We start from the raw sequence: 14771 nt of genomic DNA, 5'->3' as shown, positions 1-14771 counted from the left end.
TTCGGGGCTAAAACCCAACCACACCCTACTCCATCGCTTTATGGCCAAGTGTACACTCCACATGTAAGAATGAACCACACTGCTGGACTAACTGCTTGCATCTTCGTCGTCTTCAACCGCAGCTGCATCCGATAGCCTAGCATGGTACTGCTTGAACCTATTCCTGTATTTCATTTTGTTGTAGGGTGAATCGACAAGCACAACAGGTAGCTCTCTTCTGAATTTGTCGATGTAGGCCTGCATGCGAGGATATGTTAGTATCGTTCCATAAGTTTCAGAAAATGACAGAATTTTAGGTGTTACTCTATGTACTTGGTCATATTGCATCCTCAGTTTTACTCCCGTAAATAATTCGATGTTCTTCAGCATGTACAGTGCACAACAAGAACTGCAACATTTTATGTTGTTAGATCAGCATTTCAGATATTAACAATCTAAAACAAAAACAAAAGCTAATATTGTTGACTGACGTCTCATCGGTTTTTGGCACATTAATATTCCGTAGTGGCCATTGCGTCACGTTAATGTCTTCCCATGCATTGCTTTCTATCCCATTGACTCGCATCGCTGCTCTCAGATGTGCTTCCATCCCACGTACCTGCAAGCCCAATGGGATGAGAAGTTGCCTACGACTAATACTTACATACGATGTTAAATCCTTTGTTATAATTAAATATGTTGAAATTCTCACCACGTTATTTACTTCTCTAGGTACCATACAGTGGAAAAGTGAATCAAGAACCTGAATCTCCTTCCTTGTGGGGTTTACGACCACAAGGAACCAGTGGACGTTTAAACTGTTCGTAGGTAGGAAAACTTGGAGTGCATAGATAATTAGATCAACGTGTATAGTAATAAAAAATCCGTTCTACGTCAGGTTAAAATATCATATCATGTTTCAGGTAGGTGGTGCCTTGTGTTGTTCCAGGAATGCCTGCCAAAGCGTCCTCGTAGCACTCCTCTATCCTACCATCTCTTTCGAGCTTAGTGACGCTGGCCACCCTCTCAATGTAAACCAGTTGGCCGTCCCTTGTGTCAATTGGTTCATCATGACACATGAGCTGGATCGCAGCATCAACCACCTACAACAATAATCAAGTTAATTGTATTGTACAAAAATGAAACTTCATAAACTAATTTGTGAAATATCTTACTTCGTCACCCAACCATACGCCATCTTCAGATTCTTCTTTATGGGTGAGGCATTGCAAATGCTTCGATAGCACGACAATGTCATCAACTAAGACCATTTGTTTTTCACGATTTGCAGTGTTGATCAGTGACGCCACAAAATCCTGTCGAACCACGTCTAGCTGGTCCCTCTGGGTTTCAGGAACTTCTGACCTGTCTTTTAAGTTGCTAGAGCCGATTTTCCTCTTTTTATTGTTCGTGTTCTCGGAGTCATTTGTAGACTCTGATGGAGTCTTGTTTTTACTTTTTTCTTCTCATTATCGTATGAAGCATACTCGTCATTCTTAAATAATTGCAATACCAACCTTTTCTTTTCGCCCCCATGATTTGGTGGTGTTGATTCAACCACACTTACTTCTTGCTGCTTTCGAAAGGATTCATCATGGTTGTCATCATCTGTGAAGGCACGGGGCTCTTCAAGCTCTCGTGATCACGTAGCCTTCACAGAGTGCTGCTTACTCCGTCTATTGAATGGATTCTGTCATACGAAATAAACCGCATGTTAGTCTTTAGCAGATTCTTGCTCAATTATAGGTAAAATGTGCATCACCTGGAAATCTTCAAGGCTTGTGGTGGCTTTGGAATGCATTTGCTTATCCAAACTAGGAGCTCCCTGGATATCATCCACCTCTTTCAAAAGCTTATGAACACTACTGAGATCATGTTTGATTTTTACAGCAGCTCTTTCGAATGCTTCATCCTGTATGTGGAAGATCACATGTTATTTCTGAAACGACAATCATTGTTTCATAATTAAGTTAACATGCATGCGTATGTTAAAATCTTCATTAAGGTTCTTCATGGGGGGCTCCATGTCATCATTTTTTATTCCCCGCTTACAATTCTGCTTAGCAGCGACCTCCCTGACATCCTTTTGTTTCCCCTGGTCAGAAGCCTGCTCAACATTCTCAACAGAGGCCTCCATTGGGTGTGAAGGTGCCCCGAGGTAAGAAACATGTATGTCCTCCACTCCTGGAAATATTCCATCGTGTTTTTTCTTTAAAAATTACATGTTAGTCTGGGGTGTTTTCATATTAAACTAATTTAGAAAAAACCTTGTACACGTAAATTTCCAATTATATATACTAATCTCATAATTCTAGGCTTACGTTCAATTCTTTGATGAGGTCCTCCGTGAGCTTGCCATTTGTACGGGTACGCCTAAGGCACTCATCCATTTTCTTTTCAAGGGTGCACATCCTATTGACTTGTTCTGCACCGGCCTCCCGCATGAGGGAGGAAACGTCTTGCAAATCCGTCAATACACGTCCGACGAGTACCTTAATCCGAGACTTTGAAACAGTTAGAATCATATAACTTCATACTAGTTGGAATGTTACAATATATATTTGTGCCTGATGTAACTCATTTACCTGAGCGCCGGTCTTCGGTTTGGCCAGCATACCATCTCGTGCTAGAATGAAAGGCCTCATCAGGTCCTCAACATACTGCAGTTTAGTGCCGTTAGTATGATTTAGAAAATATATATGTTACATAATCCAGGCAATGTGCTGACATTTTACCTCTCCAACTCCCAGATAATTATTCTGGATTATATTGTCAACCTTTTTTGCCTTCTCCTCGCTCCAGTTTTGGATCAGCGGCCTTAACCTTGATCCATACGATATGCTAGAGTCCAATTGGTGCACTCTGAACTTCTCGTAGTACCATGTCTGCATGACAACAAAAGCAGTTTACAAACATTCTCGTACATTATGTAATGTATGTTAGGTAACTGATAATTGTACTCTACGAATTACCTGCAGCAGTGGTAGATTCCCCTCCAGAATTGCCTCACCATTTACAAAATTCTTCATGATATCCATAAGATAGTCAAGCGTTAGCTGTCCAAGATTTGTGCCCTTTATCGTCTCAACGTTTCTAACAATCCCAATATATTTGTTATCCACATACTCCTCTTTTGGTCGCCATACATATTTGCCTATGGTGTACAAGACAAATGGCCTGACAAAATTTGGTGTTTTGTCACCTTTCATCTTGGCTAGCAATCAGTTATTTTGGTATCATTACGGTCTTTCAGTTTCTTCCACAACTCCATATTATCATCAAAATTTGAAGGGACGTGCTTCTTCCCATGGCAGGGCATGCCTGTTAGATGCGCTACATCTTCTAGTGTGATCCTACATGGTCTCCCATTGATGATAAAGGCATCCTGCTCTGCATCATATGAATTAGCGATGGCCAGACATAGTACACGTCTAATTTTGATGCTAGGTGTCTTGAGAAGTCCACCCAGTCCTATCAAGTGGATGTACATCCTTTGCTGCGTGTTTAATCCGTTTATGAACTCCTCATATGGCAGCAAAGAAGCATCCTGGGTTCAATGGATGTGCAAGTGTGATTAGATTCAGCATGGTATACAATTTAAACACTCATACAGACGAATACAGCTTATATATACCAACATAAAAATTGTGCTCTACGCTATTGCATGAGGTAATTTGTTTACAAGCATGCTGAGTTCCATGAATGTGCAAATACTATCATTAGATTTAGCTTGATTACGTTTGAACGGTCATATAAGGTAATCTCCATTGCAAGGCGCTTATCTGAAATAAAATAAAGATTGGAAAATAAAAAACTATCCAACCGTGGTCTCCTCAACTCTAGGCGCTAATCATGGTCAGTAGTATGGAATTAAAACATGGGCCATCGATGCCTTCCATAACTCGTGCGGAAGGAAAAAGAAGGCAAGCGCCCGTTGCACTAATTGGCATCGACAAGACCAGACGCTAAGATTTATCCTGGAATTAATCAATGAACTGCCAATCTGGTAGGAAACAAATCCTAGCGCCCTCCCCTAACGCCCCACTTAATTTGTTTAAAAACATGCTAAGTTACATGAATATGCAAACAACGATTGGGGTTGCAGCAAGAGATCATGGGAGGAAGATCGTGGCACGAAAAATAGCAGCGGCTACAGCAGGAGATCGTGGGTAGTTACCAGAGGATTCATGTTTGGCTCCGTCGTTCGGTCTTGCTGGATTCCTGGGTTGCTCCGTCCTTCGGTCTTGCTGGTTTGGGCGGCGCAGAAGGACGAACTATGATCTACGAGGTTTCAAAGGATCCCTATTTATAGGGATCGTAACAACCCAGGCATATATCTACATATAGATTTCTTCGGTTGGAGGAAATCAAGGGAGGGGACCCACCTGGTTGAATATTAGGGGGGGGGGGGCGTGGAGAGTTTAACAAAGGTAAGTTATGGTGTAAAAAAACTAAGGTAAGTTGCGTAACAACACGTAGGTCTCCTGAAAATCACGATCATCAAAAAGATATAGTTCCCGTTTCTTTGAAAATCAGCCAAAAGAACTAGACCGCTTTTATTATTGGTTATAAGTAAATCACTGGACCTCTTTTAGGATGAAATCTGGTTCTGAAGTCAACTAGGATTGAGTGTTCACACGTGAAGTATTTTACTCTCTCTTGTGAAGCTATTTTATTGCCCATCCGATCTTGCATGCTCATGCTCATACTTTTTTTCCTCGTATATGTGAGACCAAATTTTGTTAATAATACTGAATCATGTCTGGTGCTGCTCAAGATTGCACGACACCATGGTTTTCACTTCGGTGAGATTTCGATGAAATAACTGAATTTTATTCATTTCAGCACTCACTGCAATATTTGCCTTTCGGCCAAAATATTTCAGGCTCACTGAATTTCGGCCAAAATATTTCAGCATTCGCTGAAATTTTTCTGAAACTACTAACTAGCGATGTTAAAAAAATTCTGAAACTTCTAATTAGCGTTGTAATTGTTCTGAATCTTGTCCAGACTCCGACGAAACTTAAATATAAATTTAAGAATTCAGTTAACCTTCCTAAGTTTCAAAAGTTCTGGTTGTAAAAAGCAAATATATGTTTCAGCGTCTCCCATGCGGACCAAATTTATTTCAAGAATAGTATTTGGAACCAGTACTGTGAAGTATTACAACTTGATTAATCCGCACTGGACTAAGAACATGGCTAGGAAACCTTCTTTGGGACTAAAACCAAACCACACCCTACTCTACCGCTTCATAACCAAGTGTATACTCCATATCTAAGAATCAACCATTGCTGGACTAACTACTTGCATCTTCATGATCTTCGATCGCAGCTGCATCCGATAGGCTAGCATTGTACGTCTTCAGCCTTTTCATGGACTTCAATTTGTTGTAGGGCGAATTAAGAGGGACAACAGGCAGCTCTCTTCTATAATTGTCGATGTATGCCTGCATGGGAGGATGTTAGTATCGTTCCATATGTTTACAAAATTGACAGAATTTACGTGTTACTCTACGTACTTGGTCATAACGCAGCGTAAGATCTTCTCCCGTAAAGAATTCGATGTTCTTCAGCATGTAGAGTGCACAAGAAGAACTACAACAATTAATTTTGTTAGCAGCATTTCACGTATTAACAATGAAAAAATAATTAGAAGCTAATACTGTTGACTGACTTGTCATCTTGTCTTGGCACAGGAACATGTTTTACTGTCCATTGGGTCATGTTAATGTCTTGCCATGCATGGCTTTGTGGTCCATTGATTCACAGTGATGCTCTCAGATGTGCTTCCACCCCACGTATCTGCCAAAGTCCATGGTATGAGAAGTTGCTCACGGTTCATGGTTAGGTATGATGCTAAATCCTGTGTTATATTCAAAGACGTTTAAAATCTCACCACGTGAACCACTTGTGTGCGTACTACGTAGCTGAAAAGTGAATCAAGAATCTGAATCTCCCTCCTTCTGGGGTTACGACCACAAGGAACTAGTGGGTGTTCACCATGTTCGTAGGTAGAAAAACCTGGACAGCAAAGATGATTACATCAACATGCATAATAATTAGAAAAATAAATGTGTTTATGTCATGGTTAGATGGTACCAGATCATGTCTGAGGTAGTTGTCTCCTTTTGTTGTTCCATGACTGCCCGCCAAAGCGGCCTCGTGGCAGTTCTCTACCTTACCATCTCTTTCGAGCATAGCGACGCCGGCCACCCTCTCAATGTAAACCAGTTGCCCGTCCCTTATGTCCTTAGGATGATCATGACGCATGATCTGCATCACAGCATCAACCAACTAAAACAAAATTCAATTTAATTGTACCGTGCAAAAGAAAATTGATAAACTAATTTGGCAAATATCTTACTTCGTCACCCAACCATTTGTCATCTTCGCCTCCATCTGTCATGCTGAGGCATTGCAAATGCTTCCGTAGCAGAACAATGTCATCAATTACCACCAATTGTTTATCAAGATCTGAGGTGTTGACAATTTCGGCCACATAAATCTGTCGAACATTGTCAAGGTCTATCTCCAGCCTCAAAGCACCTGTGTCTGTATCTTTTAAATTGCTTGCACGGTTTTTCCTCTTTGTATTCTTTGTGTCCTTGGAATCGTTGGTAGACTTCGATGGAGTCATGTTTTTCTTTCTCTTCTTATCACTATCGTACGGAACATAATCTTCATTGCACAATAATGAAGATGCCACTCTTTTCCGGCTGCTCGCACGAGTTGGTAGCATGGAATCAACCACACTATCTTGTCGCTGCTTTGCTAAAGAATCATCATAGTTGTCCTCATCAATTGGGAAGACATGGGGCTCTTCCGGCTCCCTTATTCCCTTAGCCTTGGCAGACCGGTGGTTGCTTTTGGTACCTGCCTCTCCCCCACCTCAATACTGACATCTTCATCATCTTGATTTCTTCTTTCTTCAGCCTTTCGCACATTCTCATTGTGCCTCAAATTCAGAGGATCCTGTGATTCGAAATAAAGCACTTGCTAGCTTGCAATCTGCGCGAAATAAAAAAACAAAACCAGTTAACTGTAAAATGTGCATCACCAGGAAAGCTTCAAGGCTTGTGGTGGCTTTGGAATGCTTTCGCGAATCCAAACTCGGAGCACCCTGCAAAGCATCCAGCTCTTTATAAAGCTGTGAAACATTCTTGAGACTCTCCTTGCAAGCTACAACAACAGCTCTGTCTTCTTCCTCCTGAACGTGGAAGATCATATGTTAGCTACGAATCTGTGTTAACTTAAAACAAAATCAGTTAGATGTAAAATGTGTATCACCATGAAAGCTTCAAGGCTTGTGGTGGTTTTTGAATGCTTTCGCGATTGCAAACTAGGAGCAGGCTGCAAATCTTCAACTACGTTCTTCATGGGGGCATCCATGTTATCTTTTTGTATTCCCTTAGCAGAAATGCCTTTGGCAATGACCTCCGTGTCATCTTTTTGTTTTCGTTGGTGAGTAGTATTCTCTCCTGGGACCTCCATTGGGTCCGCAGGTACTCCCAGGTCAGATAGTTGTATGTCCTCGACTCCTGGGCGATCAGCATCAAATATTCCATAGCGGTGGTTCTTTAAAAAAATGTGTTAGTGTGGAGAGTATTGATAGTAAAATTATTTATAGAAACTCATAATGGTATACTTACATTGAATTTTGTGATGAGGTCGTCCGTGCGTCTGTCGTTCGCAAGGGTACGCCTAAGGCACTTGTCCATTTTTTCAAGGGTGCACATCCTATCAAATTGTTGTGCACTGGCCTCCTGCACAATGGAGGCAACTTCTTTCAAATCAGCCAATACACGGCCCATGAGTGCCTTATCCTGCAAATTACAAGCAGTTAGAAGCATATGACTTTGATTGTACTTGCAAAGTTACAATATATATTTGTGCTTGATGTTCATCATTTACCTGACCGTCAGTCTTTGGTTTGACCGGCATCCCAACTGGTGGCGGATTAAACGGCCGCAGCAGGTCATCGACATACTGCATGTTAGTGTCGTTAGTATCATTCAAAACATATGGTAGATAATCCAGGCACACAGTACTAACACTTTACCTCTCCGACCCCTATATAATTTTTGTTGATTATGTTGTCAACCTTCTGTGCCTTCTCGTCACTCCAGTTTTGGATCAGCGGCCTTAACCTTGATGCATACGAGATGGTAGAGTCCAATTGGTGCACCCTCCACTTCTCGTAGTACCACGTCTGCATTACAACAAAAACATCTTAGAAATTTTTCCATAAAATTAAATGTATGGTATGTTAATAATGATTGTATTACCTACAGCAGTGGTAGGTTGCCCTCCAAAATTGCTCCACCATTTACAAATTTCCTAACGCTAGCCATAAGATGGTCAAGTGTAAGCTGTCTAAAATTGGTGATCTTTATTGTCTCAACGTTTCTAACAATCCCAAGGTATCCGTTGTCCACATACTGCTGTGTTGTCGGACATACATATTTTCCTATGGTGTACAAGACAAATGGCCTGACAAAATTAGGTGTGCTGTCACCTTTCATCTTGGCTAGCAATCCTTTCAAAGTTACTTTTGTGTCATTGGGGTCTTTCAGTTCCTTCCGCAACTCCAAAGTATCGTTGTGATTTGAAGAGACGTGATTCTTCCCCATGCAGGGCAGGCCTGTTATATGCATACATGATCAGAAGATCAATAGTTTATACATAATCTCAAAAAAGGAATGTAGCAGTTCCATTGCAAGCATTCAAGAGCACATACTCCTTAGTTCCCATCAGATTCAAAAAGATCAATTAGTAAAGACCATGCAAAATTAAGGGCAATCACCAACAGTTTCAATGACTAGAGACTAAGAACTCATTTAGAAAGCCTATGCCAAAAAATTAGCAATTTCCAAATTTTAAGGCATATAAACAGAGACGATAACCTTGATGTCAAGTAAACATGACCATAGTAGTGACTCGAGCAACCAAAAACACAACTAGGCATCATCAAGCAGCCTAAAAGTGTTGACATGAACCGAAACATGTGAGCCTAAAATTTAATATAGTACATACATTTGATGTTCTCAATGCCAAATAAGTGAGGCATGCTCATATTTCTGCATGTTTTTTACTAAATCATGTACATTGTGACCGTTCAAATGCGCAAAACTGACAAGTTGGACCAGTTACCACAGATTCACAGTGAACAAATTCACTACAAAACTAGTCTTGAATTTCTAGACATTTAGTGTAAAACAGGCCAATCAACAAAAAGAGAAAACAACTTATGTACAAAACTACTTTGTATTATGTCTACTGCGTATTTGATCAGGCATTTAGGAGTACTACGATTATTTTGTTGATTCGGTTGCTGGTTTTAAACAAAGTTAAATTACTAGTCCTTCCTTTCCATATCGTTACACGTAGAACTTTCCAGCACGAAAATTAGCGCAAGTTTCATTACAGAGAGAGGCATTTACGACTAAAAACTAAGAGAGGAAGGCATCCACGATCTCCCTTAAGTTTTGCTAAAGCACATCTAGATGTGCTCTAAGTATTGCACATCTAAGTTCTATGTCATTGATTTTATGCTAAGATTCGTGCAAGCCTTTTTTTGTCCTTTTTTCTTTTCTTTCTAGACACGCCCATCTCCCTTCGGTAAAATAGGGATAGTTCATTATGGCTGTAACTAAACGAGATCAAAAGGAAGTGCGCCGTAAATTATGGGATTGCATGAAGACTTGGGAAGGAGGGAGTATACAGAATACAAGGATCTCGATCGTTACCGGAGGATTCTCTCGATGGCGACCGGCTCCATTGTCGTTCGCTTTCATCTTTTACTTCGCCGGCTTCTCCGACGTGCCCCTCTCTTTCGTCAGCTTCTCTGACGTGCCCTTCTCTTTCGTCGGCTTCTCTAACGTGCCCTTCTCTTTCATCTCAGGATTCGCCGACGCGGGCTTCAAAGATGACCGCTCCGTCGGCTTCACCGACCTGGGAGCTACTTTGGGCGGCGTGGGGTGGTAATTCGGGGTAGTCATGGAAGGCTAGGTATGGGAGGCTTGGGGTGGGAGGCGTGGGGTGGAGTATACGATCTATGCCGTGAAAAGCTTTGTATTTATAGGGGATTCTCTAACAACCGACCACAAGGAAATATTGGGAATTTGGGGTCTCACGAAGAGGTAGTTTTAGATCACGTAATATTTATTTATAGGGGATTCTCTAACAACCAACCACAAGGAAATATTGGGAATTTGGGATCTCACGAAGAGGTAGTTTTAGATCACGTAATGTTTTAGCAAGTTCTTTTTTTAGATTTTTTTTAGCAAGTTTAGATCAGTAATCTTAACCGTGAAGCGTTTGGGATTCTTGTGCTTTCTTATACAGGCCTATTATAATGGGATGAGCCCATTTTAAATGAGAACATGACAAAGGAAAGTGAGGACTCCAACAGGCGGGAGGACTCAAACAGGCGGGACGAGCCCCGTCCTAATTATTTAGGACAAGCATGCGCGAGGGTGCTTCGTCCTCACTACCACGACTCTCCAAAAACGGTTCCTCTGCCTCTGTGTCCTCTCGATTCCCTCTTCCTTCGCGTCGCCCACTCTCCCAACAATCTGGCTTCTGGAACGGTGAGTTCTCCTTCCTGTCAATTTTGTTAGTAGTTCTCCAGTAGTAGCACATACGATGGCCTTCTTCTTGTCAATTTCTTGTTCTCCTGCTTCTTTATTTTGTGCGGACAAATTCATCTGCCTACAACATGTAGTCCGTTGCCTTATGAGAATTTTGCACACAGATTCATCTGCATGCAACATCTAGTCCGTTGTCTTGTCAATTTCTTGTTTTTCTCCTGCTTCTTTAGTTTGTACACACAGTTTCATCTGCATGGGCGATGAACAATTCATAGATACATGTTTATTCTTGATTGTTGATGCAGTTGTTTAGATAAATATTTCAAGAGCGTAAATTTTGATTGTTAATTCGCATATACTCCCTCTGCAAGGAAATATAACAACTTTTGGTTCACTACTTTCTTTACAGAGGGAGTACATGTTTAGTTTAAATTGTTCATGCACTTGTTTACATAAACTTTCGATAGCGCCAAAATTACTATACTATCTGCCGTCATATTCATCTCGGCTTATTGTTATCATGTTATTGTCATGCTTCATGTCTTATACTGGTTTCATCTATTACAGTCCTTCGGCATGGCATTCATGAAAGATTATGCTGTCAGGGCAGATGGAAATACCGAAATTTTTGTGAAGTACACGAACAAGGCTAGCTGTGTTGAGTACTGCATTCGCAGATTCAAATACTGGCTGCAGAACGACGACCAGAAGATAGTTGCACTGGATGTGGAGTTCACCTGGCCTCCTGGTCCGACACAAATGGCTGTCGTGGTCCAGTTATGCGTTGGCATCTACGTCCTCGTGTACCACATAAGCGTTGCTGATGAGCACTGCGGCCTGCTTGCCACCTTCCTGCTCGACGAGGAGTACACCTTTGTTGGGGTGGACATCAAGAATGACCAGAAAAAACTCAAGCATGTTGGTCTGGTGGTATGCAACTTTGTGGATATCCAGAATATGTGGAGAGTGCCTGATCTAGTGACGATTAAGCCGAAGTATGGCTTGGCTTACTACACTGGTTCCATCATCCACCACAGCTACAACAAGATGAAGGATGCTATCACAGAAGATGACCACCATATATGGGCAGAAGCACCCTTGCCCTTGAAGAACATTTATTATGCTTCCAGGGACGCGTATGCCACCTACGATGTATACAGGCGCTTGGTGAACTTCCATAAGGGGTTCAAGACTCAGTGCCAACATCTCACCAAACCATCTAGGCGGTCGAGGAAGTCCGGAAGGAAGAATGAATCAACCTAAAATGTTTCTTCTATTTATCTAGCTGATAGTCTGTAAACTTTATTATACTGCTAGTAAGTCGTAAGTTCAAATTTCTTGCAAGTTGAATCATCCTTTATTTTAGCTGTCTTGCCTAATTTGATCCACGTTCATGAGATATTATACTTAAGACGTTTATTTTGTTTCGGTTTTGCTAGCTATGATACAGAATGCGATAGCCATTTTTACCAAAAGATTATTTCAGATTTATAATGAATACTGTTCTCAACTGGGTTTGAATAGAGAAAATTTATTTTTTAATTGCATAGAGAAAGTTCATTTTTTTAATCAAAAGAAGGGTCGCCCCCTCTGATTTTCCATTAACAGAAACCACATGGTCTTTCAAGCCCCTGATACAAACTACAGCTAGAAACTAAAGTAATCAACTAGCAGCACAAATCATACATGGTAGCAAGCCTAGCCAGACTTAACATGAAGGTCCAAAAAATAAAACTACGACAGATGACAGAAAATATAGTTGAGAGATGCGCAGGCGACACCGCGGTACCCTGTGACTCTACACTTGCGATGAACTGTACAATTCACCTACTACATGCTCTAGCCTACGCATATAGACCATCAACACCTCTTTGCTCCCAACATCAGCACCTCTTTGTTTACCACCTTCATCTGCAATATAGACCATCCCATGATCCACAAGCAAATTAGCTAAACAAGAATCATAAGATCACTATACCATTTATTTTGTAATCTCACATTATTCCTGCATTACCAAAGAGTCAAGAACACAACTGATGCCCTTCCCGCATCTCCTACGCAAACACTCATAGGTAGTTCTACCAACTTAACCCCATGATTTAAATTATTAATAAAACCCCCTTAACGATTCCATTTGCATTACCATCGTTCATGATTATAGCCAGGGAAACAGCAGCCAATAAAGCAACCACCTGTGTAAGCCCTATTTTGAGTCCTGAATAGGGCCCAATCCTAGCATTTACTCTAACTGCAACATGTCCTCCTATCATAGTCATCATCACCCAAGACAGAATGAAGATGTAACCCCATAGATGCATAACTGCTATCAACATAGTTTTCGCACTATACCTAGTGTAAAGGACACTCTTGCGTTGTCGTGCTACATTTGTGGCTCCTCGGTCAGCATGTTCATAACCACCTCGATCTGAAGATCTTCACGAGTGGTGGTCTTGAAACCGAAAAGAACGGCTTTATGAACCTTGAGCTATTCACTCTCAACAAAATCACTCCATCCCTTGGCGAAGATGATGCAGCCATCATCACACTTGTGGTACTTGACCGGCATGAAACTGTCATTGCATAGCCGAATGCCAGCAAGCCCGTCTCCCGGTATCTCCCCATCTCCCGGCATAAAATTCGTTAAACATGTAATTTGCTTTTAACTGTGGCATTGCATCAATTTTCCAGCGGCATTATTAGTGGGTGTTTGTTTACAGGGACATTTTGGTGTAGGGACTAAAAAACCCCGTGTTGGTCCCATCTAAACCAAACAGGAGGGACTTTTAGGGAGTAAAAGTGGGCATTTGGGACCAAAGAAAGAAGACCCCGAGGGAGTCTTTTTGAGACTTTTTCCAACAGTTTCCCCTGCCACGCATCGCACATTGTCTCTATTAGTTCATTACTAGGGGTAACATGGTCTTTTAGCATGTCATTTAATAACCTATAGTCCATGTTTAGTCCCTGGAACCAAGCAGGTAGGGACTAGGGAGTTTTTAACCAAACAGGGCCTTAGATTAACAACAGCTAATGAGTTGCACGGGACAGTGGACGCACCAGCACCATGTGCATCTACCGATGTACTGTGCTCATGCACAGTCTATTGCAACAAAGAACAAACAACCAAGGAGCATATTTGTGTTGGTCTCAGTTTTGTTATCTTTAGACACCTTTCCCTATGTGAGCGCACCAAATCTAGTCCTGCTCAAACTCTACAGCCTTGTCCCTTCCTTTCCTTTTTGAACTAGTACTTTCGCCCCTTCCTTTCCTCTTTGAACCACGTCCTAGATTTATGCGATACAACTTTCCCCACTACTTTCCCCCATTCCTTTCCTCTTTGAACCACGTCCTAGATTCATGCTATACACTTTCCCCCTTCATTTCCTCTTTGAACCACGTCCTAGATTCATGCTAATTTACAACTTTTCCCACTACTTTCCCCCACTCCTTTCCTCTTTGAACCACGTCCTAGATTCATGGTATACATGCAGCTAGAGCAATGCATGTGGAGTAAGTAAATTATACCTTAAGGTTCTTGGGGCGTGGTTCGGTGGGCGACGGGACGGCGGCAAAGAAGTAGGGGTTGGAGGCCCTCCCGCGCCGCCGCTGGGTGGAAAGTGAACAGCTGCGCCGGTAGTCCCTCGCCGACGGCGACAGCGTTAAGCCTCCTTCCCTTCCCGGCGGACGGATCCTGCCGGCTCTTTGAGTAGCAGTGAGAGGAGAGAGAGGCCAACGAAGTCTTGTTTAGATCTGGAGAGGGCGAGAGAGTGTGAAGAGAGCAACTACAAGCGCTGAGGCTCCAGCGGGAGAGGGCGAGAGAGTGTGAAGAGAGCAACTACAAGCGCTGAGGCTCCAGCGTGTATATATATACTAGAGAGAGAGTGTGAAGCGTGCAAACCCTAGAAAACATTTTGACCAGTCAAAGAATCCACCCGAGACCTCATGTTTGATGAGCGAACAGGCTAACCAGCTACACAACCCTCCTGTTATGTTCAACGAGAGGGAAATAACCTTTTATACATTCATGCATTCGTGTGACAAGCATGCCGTGTTTTTGTGTGTGTGTGTGTGTGTGTGTGTGGGAGTCATTGGGATTTCAATCATAATCGTGTCATGTGGCTTTGGTGGTAAGACTATCCACAGTGGTGCAGAAATAATGCAGCCTTAGTCACCTTACCTCTCTGCACGTAGTACGTTGGGTCCC

At 42.0% G+C, this 14771-nt stretch overlaps 1 protein-coding gene across 1 annotated transcript; it reads left to right on the top strand.

Moving 5' to 3' along the window:
- The first annotated feature begins 11146 nt into the window (after positions 1-11146).
- LOC109764468 (uncharacterized) lies at positions 11147-11833 on the top strand. The gene has a single exon (XM_020323280.1). It carries the CDS (start codon positions 11147-11149, stop codon positions 11831-11833), a length of 687 nt encoding a protein of 228 aa, XP_020178869.1.
- Positions 11834-14771: the final 2938 nt, after the last annotated feature.

The sequence above is a fragment of the Aegilops tauschii genome, chromosome 6 (assembly GCF_002575655.3).
Source record: "Aegilops tauschii subsp. strangulata cultivar AL8/78 chromosome 6, Aet v6.0, whole genome shotgun sequence".
NCBI lineage: Eukaryota > Viridiplantae > Streptophyta > Magnoliopsida > Poales > Poaceae > Aegilops > Aegilops tauschii.
This window is presented reverse-complemented; position numbering and strand designations above follow the sequence as displayed.